At 45.2% G+C, this 18,188-nt stretch overlaps 1 protein-coding gene across 6 annotated transcripts in view; it reads left to right on the forward strand.

The window, feature by feature from the left end:
* Positions 1-18,188, forward strand: part of LYST (lysosomal trafficking regulator) — a 1,763,279-nt gene that overhangs the window by 430,840 nt on the left and 1,314,251 nt on the right. For all 6 annotated transcript variants that reach the window (XR_012751618.1, XM_075339737.1, XM_075339736.1 and 3 more), the window contains exon 11: positions 819-1,209. Coding sequence is in view for 5 of the 6 variants with exons in the window: in XM_075339737.1 (XP_075195852.1) it covers positions 819-1,209 (391 nt within the window). In the remaining variant the exon portion in view is untranslated. The remainder of the gene's footprint in view (positions 1-818; positions 1,210-18,188) is intronic.

Raw genomic sequence — 18,188 nt, forward strand, 5'->3', positions numbered from 1 at the left:
CTGGTCAGACCTTACCTGGACTACTGTGTACAGTTCTGGGCACCTCAATTCAAGAAAGACAAAGATATATTGGGATAAGTACAGAGAAAAGCAACCAAGATGGTAGAAGGTATGCAAACCTTGTCACATGAAGAACGGCTAAAAGAACTAGAGATGTTTAGTTTGAAAAAGAGAAGGCTGAGAGGAGACTGAATAGCGGTCTACAAATATTTGAAAGGTAGTTACAATGCAAAGGGAACTACCCTATTCTCATTAGCACAAGGAAGTACAAGAAGCAATGAGATGAAACTTAAAGGAAGATTCAGATTAGACATTAGGAAAAACTTCCTGACAGTGAGGGCAGTCAGGGCGTGGAACAGGCTTACCACAGGGAGCGGTGAGCTCTCCATCAATGGAAATCTTCAAGCAGAAACTGGATAAACATATAGCTAGGATGATTTAGGAAAGCCTGCACTCGCAGGGGTTGGATTCGATGGCCCTTGAGGTCCCTTCCAACTCTACCATTCTATGATTCTATGAGAGTGACACTTACTATCCCAAGCAACACTGGCTACTGCAGCTAGTTATTGCATATAACTTAATTTACAGATTTTTATGATTTGATTTCTTTGCCTGTGTGGATTGGATGTGTTGTTTCAGACATCTGGTAAAAAAAAATTTGTCAGTAGCATCTTTTAGAAAATTTAACTTACAAAATTGAGTATTTCACCCATTGTATAGAAGTGCAAATTGCTATGTTATAACGTATTATATCTTGCTATTGTTTTATACTTACATTATTAAACTTACACCTCAATGTATAGTCTTTACTATTTTAGGAAATTCTAATAAAAGGAGTCCTCAAGATCACTGAAGCCAACCCTGGCTTGATACCCCTGAAACACATGATCTTCCCTCTGCAGCAAAATTTGGTTGGAGAAAATCATGTTACGCAAAATTCTTCTGGCTTTAACCCTGCAAAGATACCAGCATTCTTTCAAAGAACAATAACCTGGCAAAATAAAGATCTTCATTGTGACCAGTTGCTCTGCCCATGGCATATTGCACCTATCCATTTACCTTTGGTTGGTCAGAATTGTTGGCCACATATGTCTGATGGATTCAGTCTTACACTGTGGTTGAAGCTGGAGTGCAATCAAGATTTAGAAAGGTTAAGACGAAAACAAACAAAAAGAAAAAAGAGGTTTCCTTTTCAAGACCAAAGTACAGGTATATATCTTGCTTATTATGAAAAAAGCTCAGTATAAAAAAAATAAATATTAATTAATGAATTAAAGTCCAGGCCATTTTTCTGTTTAAGTGCCGTGACTTTTTTTTTTGTAATGTTGACATATACTGTATAATAAAATCTGGAAGACCGAAAAGTGCAAAAAGGGACTTAGCCGAGTGATGTATGAGGGTGAAGGCACTGAGAGAGGCTCACCTTGGTGGGTTGTGACACTAACAACCACTACACTGGCATATAACACAGCTGCTACAGCCCTAGATTTTTAATGGAGCGAGAAGGGTTAATGCCACACTGCCATGAATAGAAGGAAACTTCATGAAAAATTAATGGTGATTTTATTTAAGAATGTGTTTGGGAGAGTTCTTTTTCCTTCATCAGATCAAAATCACATGTGAAGGAGAAAGAACTCTCCAAAATGCGTTAAATCAAATTACCATTAATTTTTCCTGGAGTTTCTTCTATTCATGGCAGCATTCACCCTTCCTCCACCATTCCAAATATGTGTAATGTTGACATAGACATACTAGAGCTTATTTTTACTGGGACAAATAGTATTTTTAGTGGCACCTTTCCACTTACCATATAGTATGCTGAAAAGTAGGAAACAAGTTAAGTTTCTCCACTGTTTTTTTGGGGGGTTTAATTTTTGCGTTTTCATTGTGCAAAAAAACCTAAGATTAAAGTTAACCTAATTCTTAAGGTTATTACAACAATATGAAGGTCATATAATTTGTTGTTGGGGGGGGGGGGAGTTTTGACAACTTAAAAAATATGTACCTACACACTGAATTTTGCAGGAAACAATTTCTAATACTAAAACCAAGCATTTTGTAAATGTATATTGAATAACAGTTATAAAAACTATTGGAGACAACACTAACACAAGACAAAGTGAATGAATATAAAAATGTATAAATATTCTTGCCATGTTCTGTAGTTCAAAGTAGATGTTTAGCATGTACTGTATACACAATATACTATGTATTTACTGTATTTTTTTTAAAACATTTTCTAACTTTTTATATTTTTATTATATACAGTCATATGAAAAAGTTTGGGCACCCCTATTAATGTTAACCTTTTTTCTTTATAACAATTTGGGTATTTGCAACAGCTATTTCAGTTTCATATATCTAATAACTGATGGACTGAGTAATATTTCTGGATTGAAATGAGGTTTATTGTACTAACAGAAAATATGCAATCCGCATTACATCAAAAATTTGACCGGTGCAAAAGTATGGGCACCTCAACATAAAAGTGACATTTATATTTTGTAGATCCTCCTTTTGCAAAAATAACAGCCTCTAGTCGCTTCCTGTAGCTTTTAATGAGTTCCTGGATCCTGGATGAAGGTATATTTGACCATTCCTGTTTACAAAACAATTCCAGTTCAGTTAAGTTTGATGGTCGCCGAGCATGGACAGCACGCTTCAAATCATCCCACAGATTTTCAATGATATTCATGTCTGGGGACTGGGATGGCCATTCCAGAACATTGTAATTGTTCCTCTGCATGAATGCCTGAGTAGATTTTGAGCGGTGTTTTGGATAATTGTCTTGCTGAAATATCCATCCCCTGCGTAACTTCAACTTCGTCACTAATTCTTGCACATTATTGTCAAGAATCTGCTGATACTGAGTTGAATCCATGCGACCCTCAACTTTAACAAGATTCCCGGTGCCGGCATTGGCCACACAGCCCCAAAGCATGATGGAACCTCCACCAAATTTTACTGTTGGTAGCAAGTGCTTTTCTTGGAATGCCGTGTTTTTTTGCCTCCATGCATAACGCCTTTTTGTATGACCAAAGAACTCAATCTTTGTTTCATCAGTCTACAGGACCTTCTTCCAAAATGTAACTGGCTTGTCCAATTGTGCTTTTGCATACCTAAGGCGACTGTTTGTGGCGTGCTTGCAGAAATGGCTTCTTTCGCATCACTCTCCCGTACAGCTTTTCCTTGTGCAACGTGCGCTGTATTGTTAACCGATGCACATTGACACCATCTGCAGCAAGATGATGCTGTAGGTCTTTGGATGTGGTCTGTGGATTGTCCTTGACTGTTCTCACCATTCTTCTTCTCTGCCTTTCTGATATTTTTCTTGGCCTGCCACTTCTAGGCTTGACAAGAAATGTACCTGTGTTCTTCCATTTCCTTACTATGTTCCTCACAGTGGAAACTGACAGTTTAAATCTCTGAGACAACTTTTTGTATCCTTCCCCTGAACAACTGAATAATCTTTGTTTTCAGATAATTTGAGAGTTGTTTTGAGGAGCCCATAATACCACTCTTCATAGGAGATTCAAATAGGAGAGCAACTTGCAAGTGGCCCCCTTAAATACCTTTTCTCATGATTGGATACACCTGCCTATGAAGTTCAAAGCTCAATGAGGTTACAAAACCAATTTAGTGCTTTAGTAAGTAAGTAAAAAGTAGTTAGGAGTGTTCAAATCAAGAAATTGATAAGGGTGCCCATACTTTTGCACCGGTCAAATTTTGTTTAAATGCAGATTGCACATTTTCTGTTAGTACAATAAACCTCATTTCAATCCAGAAATATTACTCAGTCCATCAGTTAATAGATATATAAAACTGAAATAGCTGTTGCAAAAACCCAATTTGTTATAAAGAAAAAAGGTTAACATTAATAGGGGTGCCCAAACTTTTTCATATGACTGTATATTTACTATGCAGAAATGTTTTCACTATGCTATTTAAGTACCAAAAGCTGCATGAATGAACGCAATCACCGCCTTTGTGTGTGGATATACTAAAATAAAAAAAAATATATACATGTGCTTTATAGAACTGCATCCAATACAGTGTGAGCATAGCATACAGTTGAAACCAGAAGTTTACATCCACTGTCTAAAAAGATACATATCCATGTTTTTGTCACTATCTGCCATGAATCCACAATGAACCTTTCCCGTTTTAGCTCATCTAGGGTTTCCAAAATTATTTATATTTGCCAAATGCCAGAATAATGAGAGAGAGAATGTTTTAAGGCATTTTTATTACTTTATATAGAAAAAGTAAGATTTATTATTCAGTTCACCACACCAGATGAATATTATCCGAGACTCTTCAACAATGCAAGAACCACTCTATGGGATGAATCCCAGGTGAATTCAAGACAGGATACGTGAGAAGGTTTTGTCCAACTGTTACAAAAATAGAAAAATCCACTATCTTCTAATTTAAAATAAACAACTTTATTTAACCATATTAAAAATTATTAAAAATAGATCCATAACTATCTTATGCGTTTCAAACTATTTCAACTCTTAATTGTATTTTGTGAAGTGCATCAGTCTCTCCTGCAGCAAAATAACCTCAAACATGATGCTGCCACCCAGGGCCGGCTTCAGGTTTTTTTAGGCCCTGGGAGAAAGCGTCTCAGTGGCCCCATTCACACACAGACACGCACACACACAGATCCGTACACATACACAGATATGTACACATACAAGCATTCGAACATATACATATTTAAAGACAAACAAAAAATACATATAAACAGACATAAATGTACACACAGTCATATACACTGACATACATAGATACACGTCATACACAACAGACATATTAGAGATAATATTAACATGGGAAAGCTGCAGCGGTCTCACTCACCTCTCCGCTTGTCTCTCGTCCAGCTGCACCCGGGCATGTGGCTGTGCCGTGCTGATTGGTGGCCGTCACTAAGAGACGTGGCCATACAGTGCATGCTTACAATGCTGTATATACATCACAGGAGGGGCTGGGGGCTACAGCATAAACATCACAAGAGAGACTGGGGGCTACAGTATATACATCACAAGAGAGGCTGGGGGCTACAGTACATTAATCACAGGAGGGACTGGGGGCTACAGTATATAAATGACAGGAGGGGCTGGAGCCATAGACATTACTGGGGGGCATACTATACATGTTACTGAAGTGCATAGATATTACTGGGGGGCATAGATGTTACTGGGTAGCATACAATTCGGGGGCATACACATTAATGGGGTAAGTGGCATAGAGCTCTGTGGGGTTGCGCATACGGCTCTGTGGGGCCGCACATACAGCTCTGGGGTGGCAGCTCATATGGCTTTGGGGGGCTGCACATAAAGCTCTGGAGTTCCCATACAGCTCAGTAGTGATTACACATGCAGCTTTCGAGTACGGGCCCATACAGATCAGGGGGTGTGGCACATATAGCTCGGGGGGGCATACAGATCGGGTTGGAGGTGGAACATACAGCACTGGAGTGGGAGCCCATACTGCTCGGGGGGAGGAACACATACAGCTCAGGATGGGGTGCACCATTCAGATCGGGGGGGTATGAAACATACAGCTCGGAAGCGGGAGCACCATACAGATTGGGGGGGAGGAGGTGAAACATATAGCTCAGGAGGGGGAGCACCATACATAGCGGGGGTGTGTGAAACATACAGCTCAGCAGGGGGAGCACCATACAGATCGGGGGGGGTGAAACATACAGCTCAGGAGGAGAGCACCATACAGATCAGAGTGGGAGTGAAACAGCTCATACAGATTGGGGGGATGAAACACTGATATGCACATGTCTGGCCAAAGTACATTCATCTCTGGCACACACAACCCATCTCCTTCCTGAGTGGTATGATGGCTGGACATTACCAACTTGTTTGTACTTGCTTGTAATTATTTGTACAGATGAACGAGGCACCTTCAGGTATCTGGAAATTGCACTCAAGGATGAACAAGACTTGTGCAAGTCCACAATTATTTTCCGGAGAGCTTGGTTGATTTCTTTTGACTTTCCCATGATGCTATACAAAGAAGCAGAGTGTTTTTTTTAGGTTGGCTTTAAGATGCATCCAAGGGTGTCTCTCTACTTATCTCAGATGTTGCCAATTAATCTAAGAGAAGCTTCCAAAGACATGACATCATCAAATGAGATGTCTCCTATTGTTTAAAAGTATAGTACTCTTAGCGTATGTAAACCTTTGACTTTGCAGAAAGTAGTACACGTGCTTTAAAAAATTCTCTCTCTCATTAGTTTGGCATTTGCCAAATATAGATAATTTTGGTAATCCTAATTGATCTAAAACGGGAAAGGTTTATTATGATTTCATCGCACACCTGGAAGAAAAAGACATGAATCGCACATCCCAAAATCATACTTTGATCTAAAGTTGCTAGGTAAAAATTAAATACTAGAACATGTGCTTCTTACTTTAGCATTCTTTTTTTTTAAATTCTTTTATTCATAAATGTAATCCTTTAACAATACACGTAACAGTTCTTAAGATCAAATGGACCTTTGTAAGATACATTCAACACACCAAAAAATAGGACATAAGGCACACTTTACATTTTTACATCGTGACAGAAAATGTTCCCACAAATGCCCCCTTTCAGGTGTATAGAAAAAACAAAGAATAGGAAAGAGTGAGAAACTGGGGAAAAGGAGGAGGGTGGGGGGGGCTGGGAGGTGGAGGGGCCAGGTGAGGGTAAGAAGGGGTGGGGTGGGCTGGGAGGTGGAGGGGCCAGGTGAGGGTCACAAGGGGTGGGTGGGGGGTCTGGGGATCCGCTTATGTATTACCTTCTGTGGTTCCCTCAGCCGCCTCAACACTGCCCACCAGAGCACCATAGTCCTCCGAGTGCTGGAAGTCCATCCACTCCCTCCACGTGGCCCAAAATTTCTCATATGACTTGTGTAATGATGAAGTTAGATCCTCCATATACATGAGGTCATTGACCTTATTGATCCATTGAACCAGCGAGGGGGGTGCCATGCTCCTCCATCTCTCTGGGATGCACACTCTCGCAGCCATGATGAGGAATTTCCTCAAAGATTTTTTGTATATTTTTTCAGAAGTCCCACAGTGATGTAACAGGGCGGCAGCAGGTCCCAATTCCTCCTATCCACCCGTCACCCGTGAAATGATATCAGACACTCCCCTCCAGAAGGGCCGGATCGCCTCACATTCCCAGAACACGTGTAGAATGTTGCCCTCTGCTGTGCCACACCGCCAGCACATGGGATCAACCGTTGGGAACATCGCATGTAACCTCGAAGGTACTCTGTACCATCTGGTTAGCAGCTTGTAGCTAGCCTCTTTAAACCTGGAGCTGATGGAGGATGTGTGCGCCAATCTGAAGACCCTTTCCCACTGTGTTGGTGTCAGCTGGATTCCCAGATCCCGTTCCCACTGTGAAGCAAAAGGGGGGATTTGTTGGTCCGGGGGCGAAGATAGGAGCGAATATACTGCCGAAAGAGAATGCCCTATCGTGCCTGGTCCCATACATATTTGTTCAAACTGTGTCTTGGGTCGCTGAAAGAGGGATCTGGCTGGAAGGCTACTGAAAAAGTGTGTCAGTTCAAGCATCTCCAATGACCAAGTGAGCTGGGATCCTGTTTAGCTGCCAATCCCTCTACCGATGGCCAGGTGTCCCGGTTTCCAAAGTCCTCTACCCGATCCACCCCGCCCCGAACCCAAGACTGAAAAACTGGATACGCTCTGCCTGGCTCAAAGGCAGGATGGCTCAGGATTGGCGTCAAGCTTGATTGCCTGGGTAACCTTTCTGATTGCACCTTCCCCGTATTACAGTATGTCACAGTTGACCCGATAGTTGAATGTGTTTTCAAGCTTGCAGGGACCTCCGAGAGCACCCATGGCAATTTGTTGAGGGGAATTGGGGAAAAGAACTGCTCAATTTGTATCCAAGCCTTTTGAGACCCGTTCCTGCACCAATCAATCATTCTAGTTAGATGACCTGCTAAATGATACCTTCTCATGTCTGGCAGCCCAATCCCCCCACTACACTTGGTCCTGTGCAAAATAGCTCTTTTTATTCGTACCGATTTACCTGCCCAAATGAAGGAGGACTGAATGGACTCCAGAGATTTGAAAAAACCTGAGGGTATTTTGATTGGGAGCGCCTGCAGTAGATATAGAATTCTAGGTAAGATATTCATTTTGTAAATCTGGCTTCTGCCAAACCAAGAGAATAATGATTTCCCCCATCTGTCACAGTCCAGCCTAATGGAAGACAGCAGAGACGGGAAATTCTGAGAGTAGAGCAGACAGAGATCCCCAGTCAGCCGTATCCCCAGGTAATTTAGAGATTGGGATGCCCATCGGAAATAAACGATCCCTTCAACTCTTCCACCTCTTTGGATGAGAGATTTATGTTAAGGGCCTCAGATTTCGTGAAATTTATCTTGAAATTTGATAAACTGGAGTATCTCCGGAATTCCCTCATTAAGTTGGGCAGGGAGATCCTGGGGGCTGACACGAAAAACAGGAGATCGTCCGCATATGCAGCTACTTTGTGCGTAACATGGCCCACCCCAATATCCGCAATATCTGAGTTGGCTCGTATGTGTCTGAGGAAGGGTTCTAGCGTCAAGATGAAGATTAAGGGAGACAGCGGACATCCCTGACGGGTGCCATTAGATATTTTAAATGGGTCCGACAGAATCCCATTCACTCGGACTCTCGCCGAGGGTACCGAGTATAAAGACATGATCCAACCCATTATTCCACTTCCCAACCCCAGACACCCGAGTGTGGCTTCCATAAAGTTCCAATCCACTCTATCAAAAACCTTTTCGGCATCAGTTGATAGACCCCCAATTTTAGCTTTATATATCAAATTAATGGCCTTAACTGTGTTATCACGTGCCTCACGACCCGCAATAAACCCCGCCTGATCTGGGTGGATTATTTGAGAGATCAGAGGTGCCAGCCTGCTTGCAAGGATTTTAGCAAATAATTTTGTATCCACATTCAACAGGGATATCGGGCGATAGCTAGCACATTGTTGTTGGGTCTTTCCCCATCTTACTTATTACCGTGATGTGTACTCTCAATTAATCTGCATTGGGAGTTGAGCCCTCTGAAGCCCTAGAATTAAAGGCTGACAGGAGGTGTGGGGATATAATATCCTTAAGTTTTTTGTAGTATACGAGGGGGAGTCCATCAGGCCCAGGTGCCTTTCCCGATTTGGATGACCCTATTGCGTCCACCAGCTCTTGATTTGAAATTGGAGTTTCCAATGCGGCTATCTCGGAGTCTGTCAACCGCTGCATTTTTGCTTCTCTGATGTACTCTGAAATTGTACTTTTAATAGATGATTTTGACAAAGTGGGGTCATGTGTCTCTAAATTATATAAGGATGCATAGAATTTTTGGAACGACTCCGCAATTTCTGCCGAAGAATGTAATATTGAGCACTGAGGGTGTGTAGGGGAATTTTTTGATATAAAGGTTGTCGCCTGTTGTTGTCTGAGTGCTCTCGCTAATGTCTTGCTACACTTGTTCCCGTATTCATTAAAATGTCTACGGCATCTATTAAGGACCCCTTTTGCCTTGCTGTTAAGTAATTTCTGTAGCTCGTCCCGGATTTTGAACAAGGCTCCTCCCACCTTCGCCGAGGGCATCTGCTTATGTTGTGTCTCCAGATCTCTCAGCTGTGTTAGCAGTCTGTTGACCTCTGGTTCCCTATCCCTCTTTCTTCTTGCCCCTTGCTGTATGAGAACCCCTCGAAAAACACATTTGTGGGCCTCCCAGACCGTCGTTGGTGATGTATCCCCACCCGCGTTCAACGTAAAGTATTCAGTCAGGGAGTTCTGTACTGACTGAAGGCTTTCAGGGTCCTCTAGTAGGGAAGTGTTCAGTCTCCATTGCGAAAAAAGGAGGGGAGCCAGCATTGCTTATGAGTGGCATGCAACAATAAAGAAATAAAAAGTGTAATATTCACAAATTCATTCCTACTGTAACAATTCAATGAGATTTTTTGCAAATGATTGATCAATGATTTGCGCCCCCCTGCTCCGTCACGGCAAATCTCTATAGGGGGGTCCCTAACACTATATTATAAATTATTATGTACCATAAGGTCTCATATAATGAGCAGGACCATATGAAAACACCACTTACCCGAGACATGTCTGAACCGCTCCCATGCTGCCAGGACTGGCAACCGTGAATAAAGGCAGCCCAGGTGCCAGTGTGTGTGGCAGAACCACACACACCAGCACAATGTCAGGACTGGCCCTCACAGTGCCAGACCAGAAAACATGGATGAGGGCGGAACATGGTTCAGGCAGGTGGTGTTTAAATAATGATGCCTTGTTTGCTGGTCTGGCACTGTGAGGGCCAGTCCTGACAATGTGCTGGTGTGTGTGGTTCTGCCACACACACTGGCACCTGGGCTGCCTTTATTCGCGGTTGCCAGTCCTGGCAGCATGGGAGCGGTTCAGACATGTCTCGGGTAAGTGGTGTTTTCATATGGTCCTGCTCATTATATGAGACCTTATGGTACATAATAATTTATAATATAGTGTTAGGGACCCCCCTATAGAGATTTGCCGTGACGGGGCAGGGGGGCTCAAATCATTGATAAATAATTTGCAAAAAATCTCATTGAATTGTTACAGTAGGAATGAATTTGTGAATATTACACTTTTTATTTCTTCATTGTTGCATGCCATTCATAAGCAGTGCTGGCTCCCCTCCTTTTTTCAGTCTCCATTGCCACTGCTGTGGAAACGGAGACTGTAGCACCATAGACACAGTGCAAAGTGCATGTTCAGAGAATGTTATGCTATCTGGGCTTTGGAGATCCTTTCAAGGTCTTTATGTTTTACAAAAAAGTAGTCCAATCTGGAGTATACACCATGTGCATTTGAATAGAAAGAGTAGTCCCTGTCAGTCGGGTGCAACAATCTCCATGTGTCCACGAGCTGCTGCTCATGTAATAAGCACCGCAGCCTGCGGAGGGCTGATGTAGGATGTGCAGAGGCCCCCGAGGAGGTGTCCTGAGCTGGGTTTAGAGCGATATTGAAATCCCCCCCCCATAATGAGTGTCCCCTCCACGAAATCCTCCATAGTTTCAACAAATCCGGCCAGGGTATCATTTTGCCCCACATTGGGGAGGTATATAGAAGCTAATGTGTAAATATGCGTAGCGATCCTGCCCTTCACCAACAATAGCCGTCCCCTGTCATCGCTGCGAGAGTCCATGAATTCCCAAGGGATGGAGCGCGAGACAAGAATACTAGTACCTCGGGACTTCGGGTCTGGCGAGAAGCTATGATACGCCTCAGGGAACCAGCGTGATGTCAATTTAAACGGTTTATGTTTGCACAGATGCGTTTCTTGCAGGAAAGCAATTTGGACCCCCGTTTTTTTTAACGTATTTGCCAGGATAGACCTCTTACCCGGGCTATGTAAACCTTTCACATTTAATGTCCCACATTTCACCTCCGAGTTCCCTGGTTTATGCATGTTGGGTCAGAAACAGTGTTGAACCCCCTACAAAACACTGACCGGATACGGGAAAGTGGGGTAAGGATCGGGTTGGGGGTGGGGATCAAGAATCAGGTAGAAAAAAGAACTAGCAGCAGAGAAGAAAGAGCAGAGAGAGAAAAAAAAAAGCGATAAGTATTAGCAGACAGAAAATATGAACAGTAACAGCTGGCCTAAAGGAATGGCCAGTAAGTTTCACACAATAAAACTATGCAGTCTCTGAAGAACTTAGAGACCTGGTGCTCTCCAGATGGGAGAACCACCCTTTGGGTGCGTGGAAGACCAAGGGCAAAAGCTAAACAAGCTCGAGGCAGAAATGACAATATTATAGTTAACTGAAAACCCACGTCTCACCTCCCCATTACACGACAGGGCAGTGAGAGGCACATTTCTTAGAAGAACAAACACGTTTATCAGACTATCCATCAGCATTATCAATTGAAGGGTCCATGTGAGACCCCCTCAGGGGGAGAGAGAGAGGGGGAGAGGGGGAGAGAGAGACAAAGAGAGGGGGTGTGAAAGGGAGAGCGAAAGAGATAGAAAAGGGGAAGAAAGGGGAGAAAAAGATAAAGAAGAGAGAGAGTGGAGGAAGAGAGAAAAAGGGGCGAAAGAGAAACGAAGGAGCACAGTGAGAGAGAAGAAGGAGAGAAAGGGATGAGAGAGAAAAGGAGGAGCAAGAAGAGAGAGGAGAAAGAGAGGGAAGAGCGAGAGAAGAGAGAGAGAGAAAGAGAGAAAAGGGAGGAACACAAACGGATAAAAGAGAGCATAGAGGGGGAATAATAATCTCTCCACCTCTCTCCCTCCCACCCAAGAAAAGAGAGACAAATACATTTCAAGTAGCAATTAACCCAATATTTATGATCGCGTCCGGCCTATAAGGGGCCATCCTCCCACGTCTCCTGCTCCCCCACCACAAGATAGAAAACCGCAATCAGACCCAAGTCTTCAATCTGGCTCCTCCTGGGAAGATTCTCCGGCCGGCTTGGGATCCCTGGAACTCTTCTGAGGTCTTGCACGGCGGCGTCCACCTTCTCTTCTTCTTTGGGGTAACCCGGCGGGTCTGTCCATATGTAGCCAGTTAGGGATCTCTACTGCCGGTGTATCAAGAAATTGGAAGAGACCCTCCACCTCCTCCGGCCGCTTCAGCAGATATTGGTCTCCATTGTGGCGTACTATTAGGTGAAATGGATGTCCCCATCTGTAAGATGCTCCTTTCTCTTTAATTTTTTGTAGAATAGGGAGGAGCTGACGCCTCATATACAGGGTTCCGGCTGATATGTCAGGAAAAAGCTTGATTTCAGACCCTTCGTAAGAGACGGTTCCATGGACCCATGCCTTCCTCAGTATGGCTTCTTTATCCGTGTAGTAATGCAGTCTGCACAGAACATCTCTCGGCTGTGCTGTGTCACCCGGCCCCTGGCGGAACACTCTGTGGACTCTGTCGATCACATAAGTGGAGTCCTCTGCAGCTCCCATCACTTTGTTGAAAATTTAAGGTACAGACTTAGGGAGCGCAGCTGCTGCTATCTCTTCTGGGATGCCTTTCAAACGAATATTATTTCGCCTCCCCCTGTTTTCTTGATCATTTAACAAGATGGTGACATTTTGCAGGTGTGTACTGGATTTGGATAGAGTTTGCTCCAGTGTGTTAACTCTTTCAAATAGTGTAAACACATCATTATCCACTGCAGTGGTGCGTGTATCCAGAGCAACAATGTCCCCTTTCACAATGGACAGAGCCCTCTCATGTGCCGCCTCCATTTTAGTAACTAGATTGTCCAGGTCATGTTTGGTGGGGAGAGCAGCCAGCAGCTGCAGGATGCGCTCTGTATCCACAGTGGAGCTTCCTGGGTTAACTCCTTGTGTGATCTGACCTCCATTTTGGTTCCCCTGACTGTGTGGGGATTGACTGTTTTGGGAGCCTGACAACTCCTGACATGCCTAGGAGGCCCTGCTTTCATTACCCCCATGAATATCTCCATCAGTGCCCAGACTCCTGCTCTCTTAACCAGCCTGGCTCATCAAGCTCTGCTGTGGGGCCTGAACTCCACCGCCCCCCTCCTTCTGAGTATTCTGTGCAACATCCTCACCCATACCTCCCAACCGTCCCGGATACAGCGGGACTCTCACGCTTTTGAGCCTTTGATCCCGAGTCCCGCCCGTGGGCCTGAGTATCCCGTGGCTCCACCCACCCACTTTAGCCCCGCCTCGCTGTTTCTCCCTTCTATTCATTACAGAGTCGAGCGCGCACCTTGAAACGCCTGTGACTGCTGCTGAGGTATGAATCACCCCCTGCAGCAGAGCCGACATCCCCAGCCCCAGAGCGGATCCCCTGCACCAGAGCCGACCCCCCCCCCTCCCCCAGAGCGGACATCCCCAGCCCCGGAGCCTACACTTCCCTGCAGCTGTTCTCTCTGATTCCCCCGTGTGTGGCTTCTCACTGCTGCAGACACACGGGGAATCGGGAAGCTGAGGAGAAAGTGCAACCAACACTTATCTCTCCTGCAGATAGCACTGACAATAGCAATAACCTATGCAGAGTTACATCTGCAGACTTCTATTAGCTTACCGATCAGTGGTCTCCTGCCTGTGGAGCTGCTGGGTCCTAGCTGTCCAACAGGTTCAGCTCTGCTTTATCCTGGCTCCCCTACCAGTTAAAGGGAACCTGTCAGCAGAAATTTCGCAATAAAACTAAAAGATTCCCCCTCTGCAGCTCCTGGGCTGCATTCTAGAAAAGTTCCTGTTGCTATTGTGCCCCCTTTGAAACCTAAAAAAGTACTTTATAAAGCCTTACCTTTTTGTATGCAAATGTTTTTTTATGGTCACGGGGGCGGGCTGTCGGGCGTCCGTTATTCCCCTTCCTGCCGCTTTACGCAGTCCCCCATTGCTCATTTCCATACATGAGGATGCCTTCCTCATGTAACTGTCCTCCCGAAGTTTTGCGCATGCCCAGTGGCACTCTCGCGGGACTGAGCACTGTGCAAAGTGTGAACGCTATTGAGGTGATTGCGCAGGCGCGAAATTATGGGCGGCGCTGTGATTGTCATCAGCAGCGTTATCCAAGTACCCACCCATAATCTCGTGCCCGCACTTTTCCCTCTGACTCCACTGTTATGCGCAAGCGCTGGCCATATGAACCATTACCTATTACCTATATGAACCTATTACCGCTTGCACGAGATTATGGGCGGGTACTTGGATGACTTTGCTGATGACAATCACAGCGCCGCCCATAATCTCGTGCCCACGGTAATAGGTAACATGGTTCATATGGCCAGTGCTTGCGCGTAACGGTGGAGGCAGAGTGAGAAGCGCGGGCACGAGATTATGGGCGGGTACTTGGATGACGCTGCTGATGACAATCACTGCACCGCCCATAATCTCGCGCCTGCGCAATCACCTCAAAAGCGTTCACACTTTGCACAGTGCTCAGTCCCGCGGGAGTGGCACTGGGCATGCACAAAACTTCGGGAGGACAGTTACATGAGGAAGGTGTCCTCATGTATGGAAATGAGCAATGGGGGATGGCGTACAGTGGCAGGAGGGGGAATAACGGACGCCAGGCAGCCCGCCCCCGTGACCATAAAAACAGATTTGCATACAAAAAGGTAAGACTTCATAAAGTATTTATTTAGGTCTCAAAGGGGGCACAATAGCAACAGGAACCTTTCCAGAATGCAGCCCAGGAGCTTCAGAGGGGGAATCTTTTATTTTTTTTGCTAAATTTCTGCTGACAGGTTCCCTTTAAAGGGAACCTGTCAGATGCAATATGCACTCAGAGCCAGGAGCAGTTCTGGGTGTATATTGCTATTCCCTGCCTAACGGTCCCTGTATACACCAGCATAGATAAAGGCATCTTTAGAAAAAGTATTTTTAAAGAGCTTATATCTTATGCTAATTAGCGCGGGGACTAGTCCCAAGGGCGTTACTTCACTTGGCTAGTCGGCTCACATAGCGTGATAGTACTCACACAGGGGCGTAATAACATGCTAACATGCTATGTGAGCCGACTAGCCAAGTGAAGTAACGCCCTTGTGACTAGTCCCCCGCTCATTAGCATAAGATATAAGATCTTTAAAAATATTTGTTCTAATGATCTCTTTATCTATGCTAGTGAATACAATGACAGTTAGGCAGGGATTAGCAATGTGTACCCAGAACTGCTCCTGGCTCTGAGTGCATATTGCACCTGACAGGTTCACTTTAAAGGGAACCTGTCACTAGATTTGGGGACAATAAGCTGCGGCCACCACCAGTGGACTCTTATATACACATTCTAACATGCTGTATACATACCTCCCAACCGTCCCGGATACAGTGGGACTGTACCGGATTTCAGCGGGTGTCCCGGTGTCACGATCGTGAGGCTTTTGTCCCTCTGCTCTGCCCACCCGCTCTCTCCCCATCTGACTTTCTCCCCCTCCTAATGCACATGAGCAGAGCCGAGCGCTGCTTCACTGCTCTGTCTCTGTGGTGCCGCTATTATGGGTGGGCGGCAGCAGCATTTCCCTGGCTGCCGGCGCTTTAAATCGGCACCTGCAGCTCAGCGTGCACTCACTGCTCTCAGTTGAGCTGCTTGTCTACGGACATTCATCTGTGGGCGGAGCTACCGAGCAACATGCTGAGCTCTGTCCATAGATGGAGACTGGAGGAAGAGGAGCTGCAATACCAAGAAACGCTGTATGGGACCCCCCCACCTACCCAGAGCTGTATGCCCCAGCCCCCCCTCACCAGATCTGTATGCCCCTTAGCCCCCACACCAGATTTTTATGCCCCCCAGCCCCCCACCAGATCTATATGCCCCCCAGCTCTGTATGCCTCCAGGCCCCTCCCACCAGATATGTATCCCAGCCACCCTCACCAGATCTGTATGCCCCAGCAGCCCCCAACTCACCAGAGCTATATGCCTCCAGCCACCCCCCCCACCAGATCTGTATGCCCCCATCCCCCCCATCGGAGCTGTATGTGCCCCCAGAGCTGTATAAACCCCAACACCAAAGCTATATGCCCCTTAGTAATATCTATGCTACAAGTAATTTGTATGCCCCACAGTAAAGTTTATTTCCCCCAGTAATGTGTATACCCCTTAGTAACATGTATGCCCCTCAGTGAAAATCACAGACGCTCTTCACTGACTTGTTAAACACGCATATAGTCCTTCATACTCCGTGATTCACGGTACACAGTGGTTGTCCATGTGCAATCCGTGATACGTGATCCGTACGCCGTGATTGCACATGGACATATACTCACCTGCCCCCGCTCTCTCACCTCTGCAGCTACTTCCGGGCCAGCTCTGGCTGCATAAATGAATATGCATGCCATAATGAACCGGCCAGGAAGAAGCAGAGAGCAGCTGCCGAACTCGGCATCGCTGGAGAAGGTGAGTTGAAAAAGCTTTTTATTTTAAATGTCCGTGTTTTTCTGGTACGTGTTTCACGGATCACACCATAGTGTGGTCTGTGGGACATCAGTGATGCCAGAAAAAAACTGGACATATTTCTGTGCGGTATTCACGGATATGCATGTACGCCGCACGGAGACACGGTCAGTGAAAAATCACTGATGTGTGTGCAGACCCATTGATTATGATGGGTCCGCAGAGGTCAGTGATACTCGTACGTATAAAAACTAGCACATACATACCAGAATCATTGACATCTGAAACAGGCCTAATATGGATGCCCCTCAAGTACTGTCTATGCCCCCAGCCCCTCCTGTGCTGAATATACTGTAGCCCCGAGCCCCTCCTGTGCTGAATATACTGTAGCCCCGAGCCCCTCCTGTGCTGTATATACTGTAGCCCCCAGCCCCTCCTGTGCTGTATATACTGTAGCCCCCAGCCCCTCCTGTGCTGTATATACTGTAGCCCCCAGCCCCTCCTGTGCTGTATATACTGTAGCCCCCAGCCCCTCCTGTGCTGTATATACTGTAGCCCCCAGCCCCTCCTGTGCTGTATATACTGTAGCCCCCAGCCCCTCCTGTGCTGTATATACTGTATAGATATACAGTGTGTATGTATATATATATATATATATATATATATATATATATATATATGCTATGTATGTATCACAAGAGAGGATGGGGGTTTTATATATTAGTAGGTCTGTTAAAGTGATGCCAAGTGATCACATGCCGAGGAGGAGCTGGATAGAGCCAAGCGGGGTAGGTGAGTGCGGCTGCTGCCGGCTTCCCCATATTATTACCTCCAATGTGTGTATATGTATGATGTATATATCTATGTATGTCAGTGTAGATGACTGTGTATAGATTTGTCTGTTTATATGTATTTTATGGAATTTGTCTTCAAATATGTACCGTATATGTGCCTATGCCTGTGCCCACGATCAGGGTTCAGTGCGCTGTGGTCTCCTGCTGTGTTCTCCCTATGGAGGACGCATGCAACTGCAGCAAACAATTGATATGCTGCAGTCTGGAAAGAAGCTCCGCAGGTCAGTGTTTGCTGCAGAAAAAACAAGCACAGTGGGCACGAGATTTCTAGAAACCCTCCACTGTGCTTGTACTTTCCAATGCAGCGTTTTAGACACAGCAAAAACACGCTACATCCAAAATGCTGCAAATACTGATCGTGGGCACGCAGCCTTAAACAATGTGATCAGCAGTGCTGAAAAGCATTGGATGTGGGCGTGACAGATTGCAAAATGGGTG

This window comes from Anomaloglossus baeobatrachus, chromosome 3 (genome assembly GCF_048569485.1).
Source record: "Anomaloglossus baeobatrachus isolate aAnoBae1 chromosome 3, aAnoBae1.hap1, whole genome shotgun sequence".
Classification (NCBI taxonomy): Eukaryota; Metazoa; Chordata; class Amphibia; order Anura; family Aromobatidae; genus Anomaloglossus; species Anomaloglossus baeobatrachus.